At 49.5% G+C, this 20,177-nt stretch overlaps 1 protein-coding gene across 1 annotated transcript; it reads left to right on the forward strand.

The window, feature by feature from the left end:
- The first annotated feature begins 215 nt into the window (after window positions 1–215).
- LOC132451616 (intermediate filament family orphan 2-like) lies at window positions 216–19,677 on the forward strand. Its single transcript, XM_060044210.1, is given in 11 exon segments — window positions 216–921; window positions 924–1,047; window positions 1,050–1,080; window positions 3,821–3,881; window positions 6,000–6,095; window positions 8,215–8,355; window positions 10,836–11,020; window positions 12,161–12,263; window positions 13,264–13,359; window positions 14,628–14,761; window positions 15,724–19,677. Coding segments are annotated over 11 exon segments (1,707 nt in total). The 5' UTR covers window positions 216–315; the 3' UTR covers window positions 15,854–19,677.
- Window positions 19,678–20,177: the final 500 nt, after the last annotated feature.

A 20,177-nucleotide genomic window follows, 5' to 3' on the forward strand; every position in this document is an offset into this window, starting at 1 on the left:
CCGGTGTTTACATCAGCGGCCCGCGGACACGAGCGTAACGGAGGTATTGATGCCGGATCTCGAGCACTTCAGTTCTCCTACTCGACGATGAATCCGTTCCCGGGTCCGAGATCGCGTTCCCGATGCACCAGACCGAAGTGAGCACGGGCCTGGACCCTACGGCGGCCCGGACCCGGGCTACCTCCTGGGGGAGCACGGCGGTTCGGGCCGGACGGCTTTCCCGGGCTGGACTTCGGCTCGCTCCCGCCGTCCGGTCTCGCCTACCTGCACCTTAACGGCTCGGTCCCGCCGCACGCGCCGCCGTCTCCCGCCGCCATGGCGCTGAGGAACGACCTGGGCTCCAACATCAGCGTGTTGAAGACCCTCAACCTCCGCTTCCGGTGCTTTCTGGCCAAGGTGCACGAGCTGGAGCGGCGGAACAAGGCCCTGGAGAAGCAGCTGCAGCAGGCCCTGGACGGTAACCAGGGCAACGGCTCGGACGCGCGCCTCAAGAAGCCTTTGACCAAAGACATCGGGGTGCAGACCGGGTTCATCGGACACATCCCGGTGCGCCCCGGGGCCATCCCGCTCCTGAACGCCAACAACGCGGCTTACCTGCCCGGGGGGCTGCTGTCCCCCACCATCCACCCCCCGCTGTCCTACGACGCGGACTACAGCCAGTCGCTGCCGGGGGGGCAACAACCTGAACCCGGGCCTGATCCTGAACTCCGGCCTGGTGGACTCCAACTCCAACATCACCCCGCTGTACGGCGGCTGCGTGAGCCCCGCGCGCTCCCCCGGGGACCCCACGAGGCACGTCGCCAACATCAACGACATCAACATCAAAAACATCAACCACGGTACCGGGATGGCCACGAGCAACAACCCCCCGCCCCGGTTCCTCCCCGGACCATCTGGTCCTACAACCACACCCGTCGCTGGGCACGGGTGGCCGGGACTCGCGCGCGACAGGCCCTCCTGGGGGGCCCTGGATCCAACCAGACGGCGTGGGGGTTCAGGTGGACACCATCACACCGGAGATCCGCGCGCTCTATAACGTGCTGGCCAAGTGAAGCGCGAACGGGACGAGTACAAGAGAAGGTAAAGTGCTCGCGTAGCGGAAAGAACGCTAACCTTTAACTGCGCGCGCGGTGCAGTCGTGAACATGGCGCGCGCCCCTGCGTCTATTCGGGTCAACTGACAAAGTCAGGGTTTAAACTTCACGGTTCAATGTCTCCCATCCACCGTCCGGTTTATGGTCGTACTTGCGTCATTAACGGCGGCCTGAGCGTGTTGACAGCTGTCACTCAGGGCGATGTCATGTTTGAATTTCCAACGGCTCATCACCCTCGTAATATTCGATATACCTTGAGACATTTATGTTCCCTAAAGTCGTACAAGTCATTTGGTAAGGAGTTCTTATTAGCTGGCGTATTTAAAGAAGCTTTAAACATTTAGCACATTTGTTAAAGGTCCTCTGACATGCCACCAGGTGTGAGTGTGATTAGCCGTTACAAGTGTTTTGAAAATCTGTCCCTTATGACATCACAAGTGGGCGTGTCAACCTAGATGTGTGACGGGTAGATGAGCTGCGTTTGCTCCAGTCCACTGGGTAGGCTGGTAGACAACTGATCATCTTCCCACAAAGACAAACGGGAATGCTGTAAACGCTACAAGCCAGGAAATGACGTTGCAAGAGGCCCTCGCGCGGCTGGCGTAGGACGCATCTCAAACACAGGGAGGGAGTTCGACCTAGGCCTCCCATCAGAGACCTGGAGCTATTGGGCTGCTCCCACCGTTAGCATAGGAGAGCCAGACTCACTCAAACACACAGAAAACCTATTTAGAACCTTGAAAGGAAAACGCTGGGCATATTTACCATGGAAGGAGCCTGTATCTCAACTATATGTTGCAGTTGTGTTGTAGAGATGCTTTTAATGTGTACGATCGGACAACATATGCCGAGTTCTGTCAACCAAGCCTGCTGTCTCTATCAGGGAGCCTTTTTTAGAAGAACAGTTTCAAGATTTCACATCAACGCTTTGACCAAAAGACGTTTGAATTAGTATGTTCAACATAAACTCTGGCAAGACTTGTATTGTAAAACATCAATAATTTAATAATAATCGATACTGTTGATAATATACGCAATACCATACAGTGATAGGGAACTCAACAGAACCTGGTGAATACATTTGCTGCATGACTTGCTATTATACTGTGAATTATTTCACAGACTGAAATGTCAAAACACAACCCTAATGTGATTGGTCAGTGAGGGGGCCAATATGTCCCAGAGGAGTCTCTATTGGCTACTGAGTAGGGGAGCTACAAGCTCTAGTGTGATTGGTTGGAGCTGTATGCCAACTTCTTCTTCTCATTCATTCATTCATATATTTATTCAATAGCTGTACTTTCAGTAGTTCAGCTATCCATAGCATGATTCCACGCCCTACGGGGGGGAGACCACCTGGCCCCCCGGGGAGAGGGAGGGAGACGACCCAGAGAGTCCCCCCCCCCCCCCCCCCCCCCCACCCCCCCCCCCCCCCCCAGGTGAACTGGGAAGGTGCTCGTAGCCCCGTCCCCGTCCTCAGTGGGAGACCTCCTCACCCCCGGGCCTCGTAGCCCCCCAGCCCTCCTGATGTCTGCCCAAACACACCTCTCCTGGAGCTAATGAAGTACCGCATGTTGAGGCTGGAGGCTCTAGAGCTCCGCATGTTGAGGCTGGGGGCTCTAGACTCTATAGCTCCACATGTTGAGGCTGGGGGCTCTAGACTCTATAGCTCCACATGTTGAGGCTGGGGGCTCTAGAGCTCCACATGTTGAGGCTGGGGGCTCTAGAGCTCCACATGTTGAGGCTGGGGGCTCTAGAGCTCCACAGGTTGAGGCTGGGGGCTCTAGAGCTCCACAGGTTGAGGCTGGGGGCTCTAGAGCTCCACATGTTGAGGCTGGGGGCTCTAGAGCTCCACATGTTGAGGCTGGGGGCTCTAGAGCTCCACATGTTGAGGCTGGGGGCTCTAGAGCTCCACATGTTGAGGCTGGGGGCTCTAGACTCTATAGCTCCACATGTTGAGGCTGGGGGCTTTAGACTCTATAGCTCCACATGTTGAGGCTGGGGGCTCTAGAGCTCCACATGTTGAGGCTGGGGGCTCTAGAGCTCCACATGTTGAGGCTGGGGGCTCTAGACTCTATAGCTCCACATGTTGAGGCTGGGGGCTCTAGAGCTCCACATGTTGAGGCTGGGGGCTCTAGAGCTCCACATGTTGAGGCTGGGGGCTTTAGACTCTCTAGCTCCACATGTTGAGGCTGGGGACTCTAGACTCTAGAGCTCTCCATCACCACATGTTGAGGCTGTAGTCATGGTGACATGATGTTGTTTTTAGGGACTGGTCAGATACGGGAAGATTTCCATTTTGCTTGGATTGAATGTTTCCACAGAGAGAGAGAGAGAGAGACTATAGATTAGTCATATATATATATATATATATATATATATATATATATATAAATGACTATAGCCCCTAGTCTCTCTCTCTCTCGCTCCAGTGTGTTTTTCTGCAGTGTCAGTCGCTGACATCATCTCTCTCTCTCTCTCTCTCTCTCTCTCTCTCTCTCTCTCTCTCTCTCTCTCTCTCTCTCTCTCTCTCTCTCTCTCTCTCTCTCTCTCTCTCTCTCTCTTGATGTATAGCTGCTAGTGTTCAGTCTGTCTGCAGGTCAAACAGAACAAGTGGAACCTGCAGTGACAGCAGGGGTTTTTCCTCTGCACAGTTTCTGCAAGACTTCAACCTTAAGACTGTCATGGCCTGAATGTATTACATGATTTAGCCTGTGTGTGTGTTAGGTGGGAGGAGGAGTACACGGCCAGGGTTGACCTGCAGGAGAAGATGGCTGAGCTGGAAGATGTAAATACACACACACACACACACACACACACACACACACACACACACACACACACACACACACACACACACACACACACACACACACACACACACACACACACACACACACACACACACACACACTAAAACAACCTTTACACCAGGTGGTGTGTTAACATGCACACAGGACAGCTGGTTAACCAGTTGTTAACCAGATGTTCACCATGTGTTCACTAGGTGTTAACAGGTGTTAACCAGATGCTCACCAGGTGTTAACCATGTGTTCACCAGGTGTTCGCTATGTGTTAAGCAGGTGTTTATTGTGGATCCGGCAGACTAGTCTTCCTGGGGTCCAATTAAAATCTGAACATGCAAACAATTAATCATCACTCAAATACAGTAAAAGTAGTGACAAAACTACAAATACATAGCAACAGTCAAACAAACAAATAAATGGGCATCTGGGCGCCTCAGAGCGCAAACACCTTCATCAAAACATAATTCATTGAGCGCCAAGCCAAGTCAGAGTCCCGAGTTCATATTTAACATAAATAAAAATAGGATTTAATTTGCCTCTTGAATTCCCTCTTCACAGGTATAACACGAATGTGCGAAGGGAGTACTGTATTTTCCGGACTATAAGTCGCGTTTTTTTTGTAGTTTGGCTTGCCCTGCGACTTATATTTCGAAGCGACTTATATGCCAAAATTGTGCGTACATAATCTTCGGCCGCAAGATGGCACCGTCATTCATTAGGCCTACAACTGAACGCTGCAAGCCTACTGCACCAGCGAATAAATTATATATAAACTAGACCGTAGACAAAACAAAAGAGAACACAAAATAAAAATGCCGCCAAAAAGAAAAAGCTATACTGCACAATTTAAACTGCAGATTATAAAGTATGCAGCCGAAAACGGCAATCGAGCAACAGAAAGAAAGTTTGGGGTGAGTGAAAAACTTGTCCGGGACTGGCGAAAAGCCGAGGAAACTCTTGTTTAAATGTTTAAAAATAAATGCGACTTATACACCGATGCGACGTATATATGTTTTTTTCCTCGTCATGGAGCATTTTTTGACTGATGCGACTAATACTCGGGAGCGACGTATAGTCCGGAAAATACGGTATATTCCACAAAGAAATGGACCTATAGAAGGATGTCCTCCTCATTGCATTACTCCTACAGTGTGGGAGCACAACTAGCCCTGCTGTTGCAGATCTAGTACCGCAAAAATCAATCAATTTCATTAAAAAGAGCTCTAGGAACATGAGTGGAAATTACATTCTTAATAAATATCAAGGACCTAATGGATAACCTATCAAGAGCTTTAGGTGTTCACCAGGTGTTCACCAGGTGTTCACCAGGTGTTCACCAGGTGTTCACCAGGTGTTCACCAGGTGTTCACTATGTGTTCACCAGGTGTTCACCAGGTGTTCACTATGTGTTCACCAGGTGTTCACCAGGTGTTCACCAGGTGTTCACCAGGTGTTCACTATGTGTTCACTATGTGTTCACTATGTGTTCACTATGTGTTCACTATGTGTTCACTATGTGTTCACTATGTGTTCACCAGGTGTTCACCAGGTGTTCACCAGGTGTTCACCAGGTGTTCACCAGGTGTTCACTATGTGTTCACTATGTGTTCACCAGGTGTTCACCAGGTGTTCACCAGGTGTTCACCTGGTGTTCACTATGTGTTCACTATGTGTTAACCAGGTGTTCACTATGTGTTAACAGGTGTTAACCAGGTGTTCACTATGTGTTCACCAGGTGTTCACCAGGTGGTCTGCCTGCAGGTAAACCCACCTGGCTGCAGGTGGTCCCAGTCAGCTGGGGTCAGATATTCACACCGCGGAGATGAACTCAGATACAATGACAACTTCATGATCTTGTCAGCGTGTGTTTGCGTGTGTGCGTGTGCGTGTTTGTGCGTGCGTCTGTGTGTGTGTGCGTGCATGCCGTGCGTGCGCGTGTGTGTGTGTGCGTGCGACTGTGTGTGTGTGTGCGTGCGACTGTGTGTGTGCGTGCGCGTGTGTCTGTGTGTGTGTGTGTGTGTGTGCGTGCGACTGTGCGTGCACGTGTGCGACTGTGTGTGTGTGTCTGTGTGTGTGTGTGTGTGTGTGTGTGTGTGCAGGACCTGCAGGAGGGCGAGGTGTACCAGGATGAGCTAACGGTGCGCGTGAAGCAGCTGAAGGCGGAGCTCGTCCTCTTCAAAGGCCTCATGAGCAACGTGAGACACACTGCTACACACAGTACACACTAACTACACACTAACTACTCACTGCTACACACTAACTACACACAGTACACACTAACTGTCCTCTTCAAAGGCCTCATGAGCAACGTGAGACACACTGCTACACACAGTACACACTAACTACTTACTGCTACACACTAACTACACACAGTACACACTAACTACACACTAACTACTCACTGCTACACACTAACTACTCACTAACTACACACAGTACACACTAACTGTCCTCTTCAAAGGCCTCATGAGCAACGTGAGACGCACTGCTACACACTAACTACACACTAACTACCCACAGTACACACTAACTACACACTGCTACACACTACCTACACACTACCTACACACTGCTACACACTAACTACACACTGCTACACACTAACTACACACTAACTACCAGGGCTCCAGACTAACTTGGGTGCACTGGTGCGCCTACATTTTTTATTTGGGTGCACCAGCACGTATTTATGGTGCACCCAAGTTTTGAGTTGTTGAGGGGGGGGGGGGGGGTGTGGCGTTGGACCGTGCCTGCCTTGCGCTGAGTTGTTGACGGGGGGGGGGGGGGCAACCGGGCAACTGCACCGTCGATATTTACGCCATTGATTAATGATATTTTGACCATGAAATAAATGCCTTAAATAAATGCCGAATCTGTATCTCTCATAAAGAATATCGTCAGACAATGCCAAGGGATCGGTTCCGTCCCGTAAAACCCTCTGTCTCCGGAGGGACGCCTGTACGATAAGTGCGTCGAGGTCCACGGGAACACCCACAAATGGTGACGCCATTATCGGAGGAGGGGCTAGGAAGCTGCGCACGCCGATATAAGTAGCCGATCTCCGGGTAGACTCGCTGAAAAGCTGCTCCCGACCAGGTTTGGTTGCGAGCGTAAGTCACCATGGTGATACAGCGACGCTTAAAGAGATCGACTTTCATGGTACAGCTAACCCAGGCTTTCAGCTCAACATACCTCGCTAACCCTCTAATCGAGCTTCGTAGTACAGGCCCCTGGATTGGGCTTCGCGGGTTTGTTTACCGGCGTTGCTATTGTTACCGGTCTTGCATGTTCCAACGGTTTATTAGGTATCTAATAAATCGCTGTCTAATCAATACTTCATTCACTGCCTCTTCCGTGGTCATTACAATATTATGAATAGACTGCTCTGTAAAAAAAAATAATAATAATTATACCAGATAAATTTTCAGTCGCACCGGTGCGCCCAAATAAAATATTTGGTCGCACTACCCCGAATTCTAGGCGCATGTGCGCCCAAATTAGGCGCACTCTGGAGCCCTGACTACACACTGCTACACACAGTACATACTAACAACACACTAACTACACACTGTTACACACAGTACACACTACCTACACACTAACTGTCCTCTTCAAAGGCCTCATGAGCAACGTAAGACACACTGCTACACACTAACTACACACTGCACACCAACTACACACTGAGTGTGTGGCTACTACACACTAACTACTGTGTGTGTGTGGTTACTACATGCTTATTAAGAAGATTAGTCAACACCCTCATTATGCTGAAAAACAGACTCCTAGTGTGTGTGTCTGTGCGTCCTTGTGTGTGTCTATGTGTCCGTGTGTGTATGTGTGTATCTGTGTGTGTGTGTGTGTGTGTGTGTGTCTGTGTATCTCTGTGTGTGTGCGTGTGTGTGTATCTCTGTGTGTGTACGTGTGTGTGTCTGTGTGTGTGCGTGTGTGTGTATCTCTGTATGTATGTGTGTGTGTGTGCGTGTGTGTGTGTGTGTGTGTGCGTGTGTGTATCTGTGTGTGTGCGTGTGTGTGTATCTGTGTGTGTGTGTGTGTGTGTGTGTGCGTGTGTGTGTATCTGTGTGTGTGTGTCTGTGTATCTGTGTGTCTGCGTGTGTGTGTATCTGTGTGTGTGTGTGTGTGTGTGTCTGTGTGTGTGCGTGTGTGTGTATCTCTGTATGTGTGTGTGTGTGTGTGTGTGTGTGTGTGTGTGTCTGTGTATCTGTGTGTCTGCGTGTGTGTGTATCTGTGTGTGTGTGTGCGTGTGTGTGTATCTCTGTGTGTGTGTGTGTGTGTGTGTGTGTGTGTGCTCTCCAGAACCGCTCGGAGCTGGACAGTGCGATCCAGGAGAAGGCCATGAAGGTGGACATGGACATCTGCCGCCGCATCGACATCACCGCGCGGCTCTGTGACGTCGCCCAGCAGCGCAACTGTGAGGACATGAGCGCCATGTTCCAGGTGGGCGGGGCCGGCCGCAGCCAATGGGAGCGCCGATCCTTAACCTTCAGTGCTTCCTGTCAGAATGGACAGCTCAGCAATGCTACAAATGATCCTTTAAATTCATGTGTTCTTACACTAATTCATTCATTCATTGGATTACCTAGCTAGCTAGCTAAAATTAGCACTGCTAACCAACACACGCTATTCTTTTTAACTGTGCTGTTATTGAGCTAGCTAGAGTGTGTTTCCCTATCACAAATACACACACGCCAAGGTACACACATACACACACACACACACAACGAGGTACACACACACTGACGTACATACACATATACACATATACAAACACCATGGTACACACACACACAAATACAATAGGGCTGCAACTAACGATTATTGGAATAATTGATTAATCTGTAGATTATTTTTTAGATTTATCGATGAACCAGATAAAAAAGGAAACTTTTCCAATTGCCGCATCTTCATTCAAAAACTGAACATTACTTCAAATTCACAGTGCAGACTGAAGTGTAAAAACACCAGGTTATTGCTCCAACGTCCCGGAACTATTAAAAGTAAGATTAAATTATAAAAAAACATAACTGGGATAACACAAAAAAAACGTACAATGTATAATATACATTTATACAGTATATAAGGGAACTCCATGGTTAACCGATTAACCGATAAGATCTTTAACATGTAAATAATAACGGTTAAAAATAAATTAAATCATCTTAATTTCTCAGATGACAGGAGATCGTTCATTTTTATTGATATTGATACAATTTTCGAGACTCCTTAACAATCCAAGTCTTTATTGACACCACTATTGATACTTTTCTATTATTTTGTTGAAATAGAACTTGTATTATCGCTTTAATTGCTGATAAGATGATCATAGCTCAAGATAGGACGTTAAACAGGTCATAGTTCCATCTTTACTATCTATTTTATATTGCTGGGAAACCAAGTTTTCGCCCAAATCGCAAATTTCCTTTTTTGGTGTTGCATTTGAATGCATCAATCATATCACTGAGCTGACCTGAACACATCCTATTTGACACTGTTTGCTACTTTTTTTAAGCTAACTAGCTCTGTATCCTGACGATTTTAACATGGATTTAAAAACTGGATTACTATTATTAACTGGGACTTTCTACACCGTCCGGTTGTGTGATTACTACCGCTGCTTTGAATGAGTGTTGATGCACGCGGTGCCGACTCCGAGCCCGTCTGCACACCGTCTGCAGCAGCAGCAGCTGACAGAGTTTTTGGTTGGACTAGACGGATACTGAGTTGAAGGAGTTTTTTTAACCCAAAGACAGTGTAGGTACAACACTTTTATATAGGCCTACAGTGTTAAGATATGACCAAAATACAAGCTGTGGTCGCTCTCTCACAGTGTTGGGAAGGTTACTTTTAAAATGTATCCAGTTACAGAATACAGAATACATGCCCAAAAATGTAATATGTAACGTATTCCGTTTCATCACTCAAACTGAGTATTGTATTCTGAATACTTGGATTACTTCCACATTGAATTGCATTTTTTAAGTGTAGGAATGTGGCATCAAATCCGGCTTGCTAAACAGGCCTATTCTGGTGTGTTCTTCTGTTCAAAATGGCTGAATGTGTTAGGCCCAAGTCTCCCTGAAAGTGCACTATTTTATATAACTTGCTGTAGTGGAACAACGACTATAAGGGTTTGAAAGATATTTGCTATCACATATATATTTTTTCACATCTCAAGCGAACCGTACCAGGGTTCGTTTGGAAGCGAACCGAGACCAGCTGTTCAGGGAGGTCTCTGATTTGGTTCACATCGAAGTGAGGTGGTTGCATTCACACCAACGCAAACGTACCGAACCAAGGGACCAAACTCGTTTAGTGCGCACTAAATGCTGTTGGTGTGAAAGCACGACTAAACTTGTGAAACAGAAGTATCGTCATGTAATCCATTGATTTCAACAATGTAACTGTATTCCAAACACCAACTATTTAAATTACTAACGGAATACAGTTAGCTATAATTTGTATTCTGAATACGTAACGCCGGTACATGTATTCTGTTACTCCCCAACACTGCTCACACTGAAGCTCGCTGTGGGCGTGCATGAACCGTGAGCCAACCTGTCGGCGGCTGGCTGTACACAGTGCCGCGCCTACCAGTGACGAATTAATCGCGCGACTCAACGAAGCGAAGACCAAATTCATTGCAAACGCTTTTAGTAATAGATTTTTATAGATTTTATCGATTCGTTGTTGCAGCCCTAATACACACACACACACACACAGAGTTAAACACATACACACACAAGGTACACACACACACACTGAGGTACACACAGGCACACAAATACGCACACACACACCGAGGTACCCAAACACCCTCACCAAGGTACACACACACAAACACACACCTTTAGCGCCACTGTACTTCTCTGTTGTGTGTAGTTGATCTGGGCTGCGTCTCCCTTCTGTCTGCGGGGCAGGTGGCCACGCCCCCCTCCACTCTGACCCACCGGCCCAAGAGGCAGAGCATCCAACCAGCCAAGGCCGTGGACGGAGAGGAGCCAATCAGCATGTCTGAGAGCGAGGGCGGGACCTATGAAGACGACTCCTGCAGTACATCAGCCAATCAGATCAACGAGGAGATGCAGAGGATGCTGAATCAGCTGTACGTTGAACTGTTACACGCACACGCGCACACACAAACACATGCACACACACACACACACACATATACACATACACACGCACACACACACACACACATACACACATACATAAACACACACACATACACACACACACACACACACACATGCACATGCACACACACACACACACATATACACATACACACGCACACACACACATACGCACATACATAAACACACGCACGCACACACATACACACACATACACACGCACACACACACACATACGCACACACATACACGCACACACACACACAAACACACGCACAAACACATGCACACACACACACATATACACATACACACGCACACACACACATACGTACATACATAAACACACGCACATACACACACACATACACACACACAAACACGCATATACAAAAACGCACACACACACACAAACACATGCACACACCCACGCACACAGCGCGTGGGTGTTTGCCTCGGTAGACCAGGTGTAGTAGAGGAGCAGCTCTGTCTGGGTGAGCTGTGTGTTGGTGTTGTGTAACGTGTGTACCGTGTGTTGTGTGATGCGTGGTGCATGCTGTGTGTTGGTGTTGTGTTGTGTAACGTGTGTACCGTGTGTTGTGTGATGCGTGGTGCATGCTGTGTGTTGGTGTTGTGTTGTGTTGTGTAACGTGTGTACCGTGTGTTGTGTGATGCGTGGTGCATGCTGTGTGTTGGTGTTGTGTTGTGTAACGTGTGTACCGTGTGTTGTGTGATGCGTGGTGCATGCTGTGTGTTGGTGTTGTGTTGTGTTGTGTAACGTGTGTTGTGTGATGCGTGGTGCATGCTGTGTGTTGGTGTTGTGTTGTGTTGTGTAACGTGTGTTGTGTGATGCGTGGTGCATGCTGTGTGTTGGTGTTGTGTTGTGTACCGTGTGTTGTGTGATGCGTGGTGCATGCTGTGTGTTGGTGTTGTGTTGTGTTGTGTAACGTGTGTTGTGTGATGCGTGGTGCATGCTGTGTGTTGTGTTGTGTAACGTGTGTACCGTGTGTTGTGTGATGCGTGGTGCATGCTGTGTGTTGTGTTGTGTAACGTGTGTACCGTGTGTTGTGTGATGCGTGGTGCATGCTGTGGTGGATGATCCTCAGGAGGGAGAGTGGGTTTGATGATGACTGTGACAGTCTGGCCTGGGAGGAGACGGAAGAGACTCTGCTGCTGTGGGAGGACTTCCCTGGTTACACACACCCCGAGGTACTCACACACACACACACACACTGAGGTACACACACACACACACACACACACCGAGGTACACACACACACACACACACACACAGAGGTACACACACACACCGAGGTACACACACACACACCGAGGTACACACACACACACACACACACACACTGAGGTACACACACACACACACACCGAGGTACACACACACACACACCGAGGTACACACACACACACACACACACTGAGGTACACACACACACACACACTGAGGTACACACACACACACACACACCGAGGTACACACACACACACACTGAGGTACACACACACACACACCGAGGTACACACACACACACACACCGAGGTACACACACACACACCGAGGTACACACACACACACACACACACTGAGGTAAACACACACACACACCGAGGTACACACACACACACACACACACACACCGAGGTACACACACACACACACACACACACCGAGGTACACACGCACACACCGAGGTACACACACACACACACCGAGGTACACACACACACACCCACACACACCGAGGTACACACACACACACACACTGAGGTACACACACACACACACCGAGGTACACGCACACACACTGAGGTACACACACACACCGAGGTACACACACACACACCGAGGTACACACACACACACACACACACCGAGGTACACACACACACACACACACACACACACACCGAGGTACACACACCGAGGTACACACACACCGAGGTACACACACACACACCGAGGTACACACCCACACACACTGAGGTACACACACACACAAACACACCGAGGTACACACACACACACACACTCTGAGGTACGCAGACACACACACAATCACACTGAGGTGCACACACACACACTGAGGTGCACACACACACTCACACACACACACTCACACACACTGAGGTGCACACACACACAGTGAGGTGCACACACACACTCCTCTGAATGTCTTCCCCCCCCTGCAGCAGCAGGAGGATTCGATCGAGGAGGTGATCAAGGACACGGAGTCACTGTTCAAAACCAGAGAGAAGGAGTACCAGGAGACCATCGACCAGATAGAGGTGAGAGAGTACCAGGAGACCATCGACCAGATAGAGGTGAGAGGGAGAGTACCAGGAGACCATCGACCAGATAGAGGTGAGAGAGAGTACCAGGAGACCATCGACCAGATAGAGGTGTGAGAGAGAGAGAGAGAGAGAGTACCAGGAGACCATCGACCAGATAGAGGTGAGAGAGAGAGAGAGAGTACCAGGAGACCATCGACCAGATAGAGGTGAGAGAGAGTACCAGGAGACCATCGACCAGATAGAGGTGAGAGAGAGAGAGAGAGTACCAGGAGACCATCGACCAGATAGAGGTGAGAGAGAGAGTACCAGGAGACCATCGACCAGATAGAGGAGAGAGAGAGAGTACCAGGAGACCATCGACCAGATAGAGGTGAGAGAGAGAGAGAGGGAGTACCAGGAGACCATCGACCAGATAGAGGTGAGAGAGAGAGTACCAGGAGACCATCGACCAGATAGAGGTGAGAGAGAGAGTACCAGGAGACCATCGACCAGATAGAGGTGAGAGAGAGTACCAGGAGACCATCGACCAGATAGAGGTGAGAGAGAGAGTACCAGGAGACCATCGACCAGATAGAGGTGAGAGAGAGGGAGTACCAGGAGACCATCGACCAGATAGAGGTGAGAGAGAGAGGGAGTACCAGGAGACCATCGACCAGATAGAGGTGAGAGGGAGAGTACCAGGAGACCATCGACCAGATAGAGGTGAGAGAGAGTACCAGGAGACCATCGACCAGATAGAGGTGAGAGAGAGAGGGAGTACCAGGAGACCATCGACCAGATAGAGGTGAGAGAGAGAGTACCAGGAGACCATCGACCAGATAGAGGTGAGAGAGAGAGTACCAGGAGACCATCGACCAGATAGAGGTGAGAGAGAGTACCAGGAGACCATCGACCAGATAGAGGTGAAAGAGAGAGGGAGTACCAGGAGACCAGATAGAGGTGAGAGAGATAGTACCAGGAGACCATCGACCAGATAGATGTGACCAGATTGATTGGTTTATCAACCAGTGTATCGTCTCATTGGTCGTTTGATTGGATTGATTGGTTTATTAACCAGTGTATCGTCTCATTGGCTGGTTGATTGGATTGATTGGTTTATCAACCAGTGTATCGTCTCATTGGCTGGTTGATTGGATTGATTGGTTTATCAACCAGTGTATCGTCTCATTGGTCGTTTGATTGGATTGATTGGTTTATCAACCAGTGTATCGTCTCATTGGCTGGTTGATTGCTGAACTGATTGATTAGTGATTGATTGACAGCTGGAGCTGGCGACGGCCAAGAGCGACATGAGCCGCCACCTCCACGAGTACATGGAGATGTGCTCCATGAAGAGGGGGCTGGACGTCCAGATGGAGACCTGCAGGAGGCTCATCACCCAGACCGGGGAGCCCAGGTGGGTCGAGACCGGGACCAGGGGGGAGAGACCGGGACCAGGGGGGCGAGACCGGGACCAGGGGGTCCAGACCGGGACCAGGGGGGCGAGACCGGGACCAGGGGGGCGAGACCGGGACCAGGGGGGCGAGACCGGGACCAGGGGGGCAGAGACCGGGTCCTGGGGGGCGAGACCGGGACCAGGGGGGCGAGACCGCGACCAGGGGGGCGAGACCGGGACCAGGGGGGCGAGACCGGGACCAGGGGGGCGAGACCGGGACCAGGGGGGCGAGACCGGGACCAGGGGGGCGAGACCGGGACCGGGGGGCGAGACCGGGACCAGGGGGGCAGAGACCGGGTCCTGGGGGGCGAGACCGGGACCAGGGGGGCAGAGACCAGGACCAGGGGGGCAGAGAACAGGACCTGGGGGTCGAGACCAGGACCAGGGGGGCAGAGATCAGGACCAGGGGGGGCAGAGACCAGGACCTTGGGGGTCGAGACCAGGACCTGGGGGGTCCATAGACCAGGACCTGGGGGGTCCATAGATCAGGACCTGGGGGGTCCAGAGACCAGGACCAGGGGGGTCGAGACCAGGACCTGGTCCCCATAGACCAGGACCAGGGGGGTCGAGACCAGGACCTGGGGGGTCCATAGACCAGGACCTGGGGGGTCCAGAGACCAGGACCTGGTCCCCATAGACCAGGACCAGGGGGGTCCAGACCAGGACCTGGGGGGTCCAGAGACCAGGACCTGGTCCCCATAGACCAGGACCAGGGGGGTCGAGACCAGGACCTGGGGGGTCCACAGACCAGGACCTGGGGAGTCCATAGACCAGGACCTGGGGGGTCCATAGACCAAGACCAGGGGGGGCAGAGACCAGGACCTGGGGGGTCCACAGACCAGGACCTCACCCTGAACGGAGACACCAGGTACGTTAATCACATTGTTTGACGTGTGTATTAACCACTACTTCCTGTCTGACAGGAAGTCCCCCTCGCTGTCCCTTGGGGAGGAGCCTGAGGACCGGAGGCGGCCGGACTCGGCCGGCGTGGACCGCTACGTGGACCTCCGCCCGTACGCACCTGTGTCCCCGCTCACCTGGCGGAAACCCTAGCCCCGCCTCCCGGGCCTAGCCCCGCCTCCCCGGCATGACCCCGCCCCCTTCCATCAGGCCACGCCCCCAGCACACCTGTCCGCACCACACCTGGTCCCTGTCCATACTGTGAAGATGATGTACGGTAACCATGGTTACTGGTTACAACATTCCCTTTCCTTTTTTGAACCCAGCTGAAATGGGTTTGGTTCCTGTAAATTAATCATCAATTATGAAATAATCGCTATCATAGAAGAAAAAACCTTTCCTCGACAAAGATCTGCCCCCCTGTGGCGGGAGATCGCTACTACACCTCAAGGAGGCTCAGAAACAACCTGGCTGAGACGCTTGACCCCACATCGTGATGTCAGACAAGGCTGCTCTGATCAACGACGAGGTTTGGCCACGCAGAGCGAGGTCCCCTCATGAAGAACTTTAGAGAACGAGGAGAGACTGACATTGAGAGGAACGGCATGTAACTGCACAGCAGGGAAGCTATCCCCCCTTTCTCCTCAGTGATGTGCTGTTGGTCTTCTGTGATGTTGGAGGTCCTGTTCTGAACCCTCTGTTACTCCCATATGGGCCTACTCACATGCTGCTTTGTACGTATAATAAGAGTATAGAGAGCTGGAGAATTGCGCTGTGCTTCCCAAAAGGATAGCAAACGATGTTTTAGCGGATTTGGTGCATCCAACAAATCTGAAGAGATCGGACTTGAATCCCCGGTTCAACCTGCTGTCTGAAGAACTGTGGGAGAAACAATTAGCTTGGACAGACGTTGTTCCTGGCTAGCATGAGCGGAATCTGGCTGAAACTTAATGCCGATTTTCATCACAAATATTAAAGAAAACGCTTCAAGGAAATGACAACGTTGATTAACACGTGAAGAATACAACCTGGATTTAAACATGAAGAATACAACATGGATTTAAATGTGAAAATTATAGACTGGACATACAGTTCAACAACATGGCCGCCGGAGCTTCGGAACAAATCGTTAAATCGATTTGATAGTTCTATTTATTTTCTCAGATTATCCATTACTGATGTAACTTGTTACGTTTGTCAAGTTTACTCTGAACTGAAAAAAAAATGTGCACTGTAAAGAGTACTGTCAGAAAAGATGATCTATTTTTGAGGAGGAACTTGTATATATTTGGAGAGGAAGCCATTTCAGAGCTAGTGCACTAGAGTATACCCGCTGTAACGCAGTATCGACATAATGCCTTCAGAAGCCTCCTGACGTCAAGAGCGGCTCTGGTTGTGAGGCTAGCATGTTGTGTGCTGACTGTCCAGATTCACGCTGCGCATATATTAGGGTTTGTAGTGGTTTTGTGGACAAAAAACATTGTGATCTCAGAAGGTTTTGTTGCTAAACCCTTAGAGCTTCTTATCGTACGGTCATGCACTGCAAAGAAAAAGCACACATTTTGAACATTGGCACATTTTTCTCTCTTCATTTTATTTTATTGTACCGGCAGCAGGGAACAGGTCAGTCCACCATTTTGTAAAGTATACGATTGCACGGACTCCATTAAGGACAGAAAGAACCTTCTGAACCCTCTCGGGTTCACCTTAATACTCACCAGCAATATTGTCAAAGTGTAAATATTAAGGCTGAACAAACCTCCAGAGCTATAACAATAACCACATTATGAATTCACCCTCAACACTCACTCAGTCATGGTATTACCTGTACATGGTCATTCACCCTCAACACTCACTCAGTCATGGTATTACCTGTACATGGTAGTTCACCCTCAACACTCACTCAGTCATGGTATTACCTGTACATGGTAGTTCACCCTCAACACTCACTCAGTCATGGTATTACCTGTGGTAGTTCACCTTCAACACTCACTCAGTCATGGTATTACCTGTACATGGTCATTCACCCTCAACACTCACTCAGTCATGGTATTACCTGTACATGGTAGTTCACCCTCAACACTCACTCAGTCATGGTATTACCCGTACATGGTCATTCACCCTCAACACTCACTCAGTCATGGTATTACCCGTACATGGTAGTTCACCCTCAACACTCACTCAGTCATGGTATTACCTGTACATGGTAGTTCACCCTCAACACTCACTCAGTCATGGTATTACCTGTGGTAGTTCACCCTCAACACTCACTCAGTCATGGTATTACCTGTACATGGTCATTCACCCTCAACACTCACTCAGTCATGGTATTACCCGTACATGGTAGTTCACCCTCAACACTCACTCAGTCATGGTATTACCTGTGGTAGTTCACCCTCAACACTCACTCAGTCATGGTATTACCTGTGGTAGTTCACCCTCAACACTCACTCAGTCATGGTATTACCCGTACATGGTAGTTCACCCTCAACACTCACTCAGTCATGGTATTACCTGTACATGGTAGTTCACCCTCAACACTCACTCAGTCATGGTATTACCTGTACATGGGGGACATTCTTAGAATCAGGGTAACTGAGTTTCTGTTCTTTTGTATTTATTACGAAAAAGGTAAACAAGCAGGTAAAGGTTGAACTGGTTAAAGTTATTAATCGTGGGTCTTGGATGCAAATTAAGTCACAACGATCTTTGCCAAGATAACGTGTGGTTTATTGTTTTGTGTTAGAGTGCATCTTTCTCTTGAATCTTTGTGGCTTGAAAACTTGCAACACGTAGCCTAGCTTCCAGTGCTGCGTCGCGGCCGTACCCCTACTTACTAGCCCTGGCTAAAGGGGGGTTAAAGTTAGCATGGGGCCCCCTCCCTCAGTACAACGCCCGCTCTGTACCTAGGAAACACTTCAACGCAGAACACGTCACACTAACAATATTTATCTTGGGGGGGGGAGGGGGGCGCTTTCAGTTAAAGATTATTAAGCGGTTTGTTTGAATGATGAAGCAAAATGAAAACGTGTGCAGAATAAAGAAATGATGAAACCGTCGTGAGTTCTTCTGACGTTTATTATAAAACAATTTTGACTAAAACAACCGAACCACGTTATGGTATTATATTATGGGAAACATTCACAGATTCATAAGGAGTTTTTTTAAATGTAAATTCCCTTACATTTGACTTCAGATTCGATCCACTACTTCCGTCTCCCATAACTGTTGGTGTCGTTCCGTCATTCGCTTAATGAAAGACCATTCCAACCCCAAACTAAAGCCTTTTTACAAAAGGACTGCACACACAGCCATAGTGATCTTTACAAGACTTATTCATACATCATGTGGAATCTGAGACTCAAGAACCAGAATCGGTAAACCACAATGAACGGATCATCTACTGTCTACAGCAGATTAATCTTCTGTCTACAGGGGTTCCTAGGAAGGAGGTTAATCCGTAAGGCTCCCCTTTCAACCGGAACACGCCTTCTCCAGCGCCATCTGTTGGACATATGAGGCTACTGCGATGGTTTAGCCTTTTGTCCTTTAGTTCTATTCGACATTGACAGCCTCACAGTCACAGGTGTTATCGGACTATCGTCTCAATATTACACCTAACCACCCTCGCAGTTGTCGAGATGCTGGAGTTTCCTAGAAACAATGAAATGTTATCTTCAGTCGGAGCATAGGTTCCAGGGTTCGGCAGTAGGTCAGACAGGTTTAGGGGTTCCTCTGAGTTTGGTTTGAGGGTTTAGTTTTCGGTTTAACGGTTAGGGTTGGGGCTGGGGGTTCCTATTAGGGTTCATCCCGGGTGCAGTGACACCACATGTAAAGTCACATTGAAGTAACTTTATTTAGCTTCCGTTACACATCCACACCGGGATGAGGAACGGGGGCGGGGCGCGTGCTGTCGGTGGACCGCTGGGCCAGCCTACGCAGCTGCTGTCATCACGTCGACGAGCGGTCAGCCCCCCCCCCCCCCCCCCACACACACACACACCACCAGAGGAAAGATTAACCGCCCCTCTCTCTCTCTCTCTCTCTCTCTCTCTCGCTCTCTCTCTCTCTCTCTCGCCTCATCCCGGGTCTATCCAACATCCTCTCCTCGTCGAGATGTGAGTACCGGAGAACCGATCCGTTAAACTGGTTTTGTATTTAATCATTTTGATTGGCGTGGTGTCCTGATGATCATAGAGTTGATGGGCAGACATGAAGTTGTGATTCTGATGGAGTTTAGTCTGAAGGTGAACCTCGATTGGTCTCCGTGGGTCCGGGTTCAGTTCGGGACGCGGCCCAGATGTTCTGACTCCCCGCTGGCTCAGATCACCTGAGCTTTGCTTCTCCTCGGTTCTCCTCGAGTCTTTTAGTGTTAAGGTTGGGTTTGAATTCCGCGTTTCTGGCCCAAACGACCGGTTGACTTTCTACATCAGATTATGTCGCTCGGGGATTACCGGTCGTTCTGACGGCTCAGTCT

The sequence above is a fragment of the Gadus macrocephalus genome, chromosome 22 (genome assembly GCF_031168955.1).
Source record: "Gadus macrocephalus chromosome 22, ASM3116895v1".
Lineage (NCBI taxonomy): Eukaryota > Metazoa > Chordata > Actinopteri > Gadiformes > Gadidae > Gadus > Gadus macrocephalus.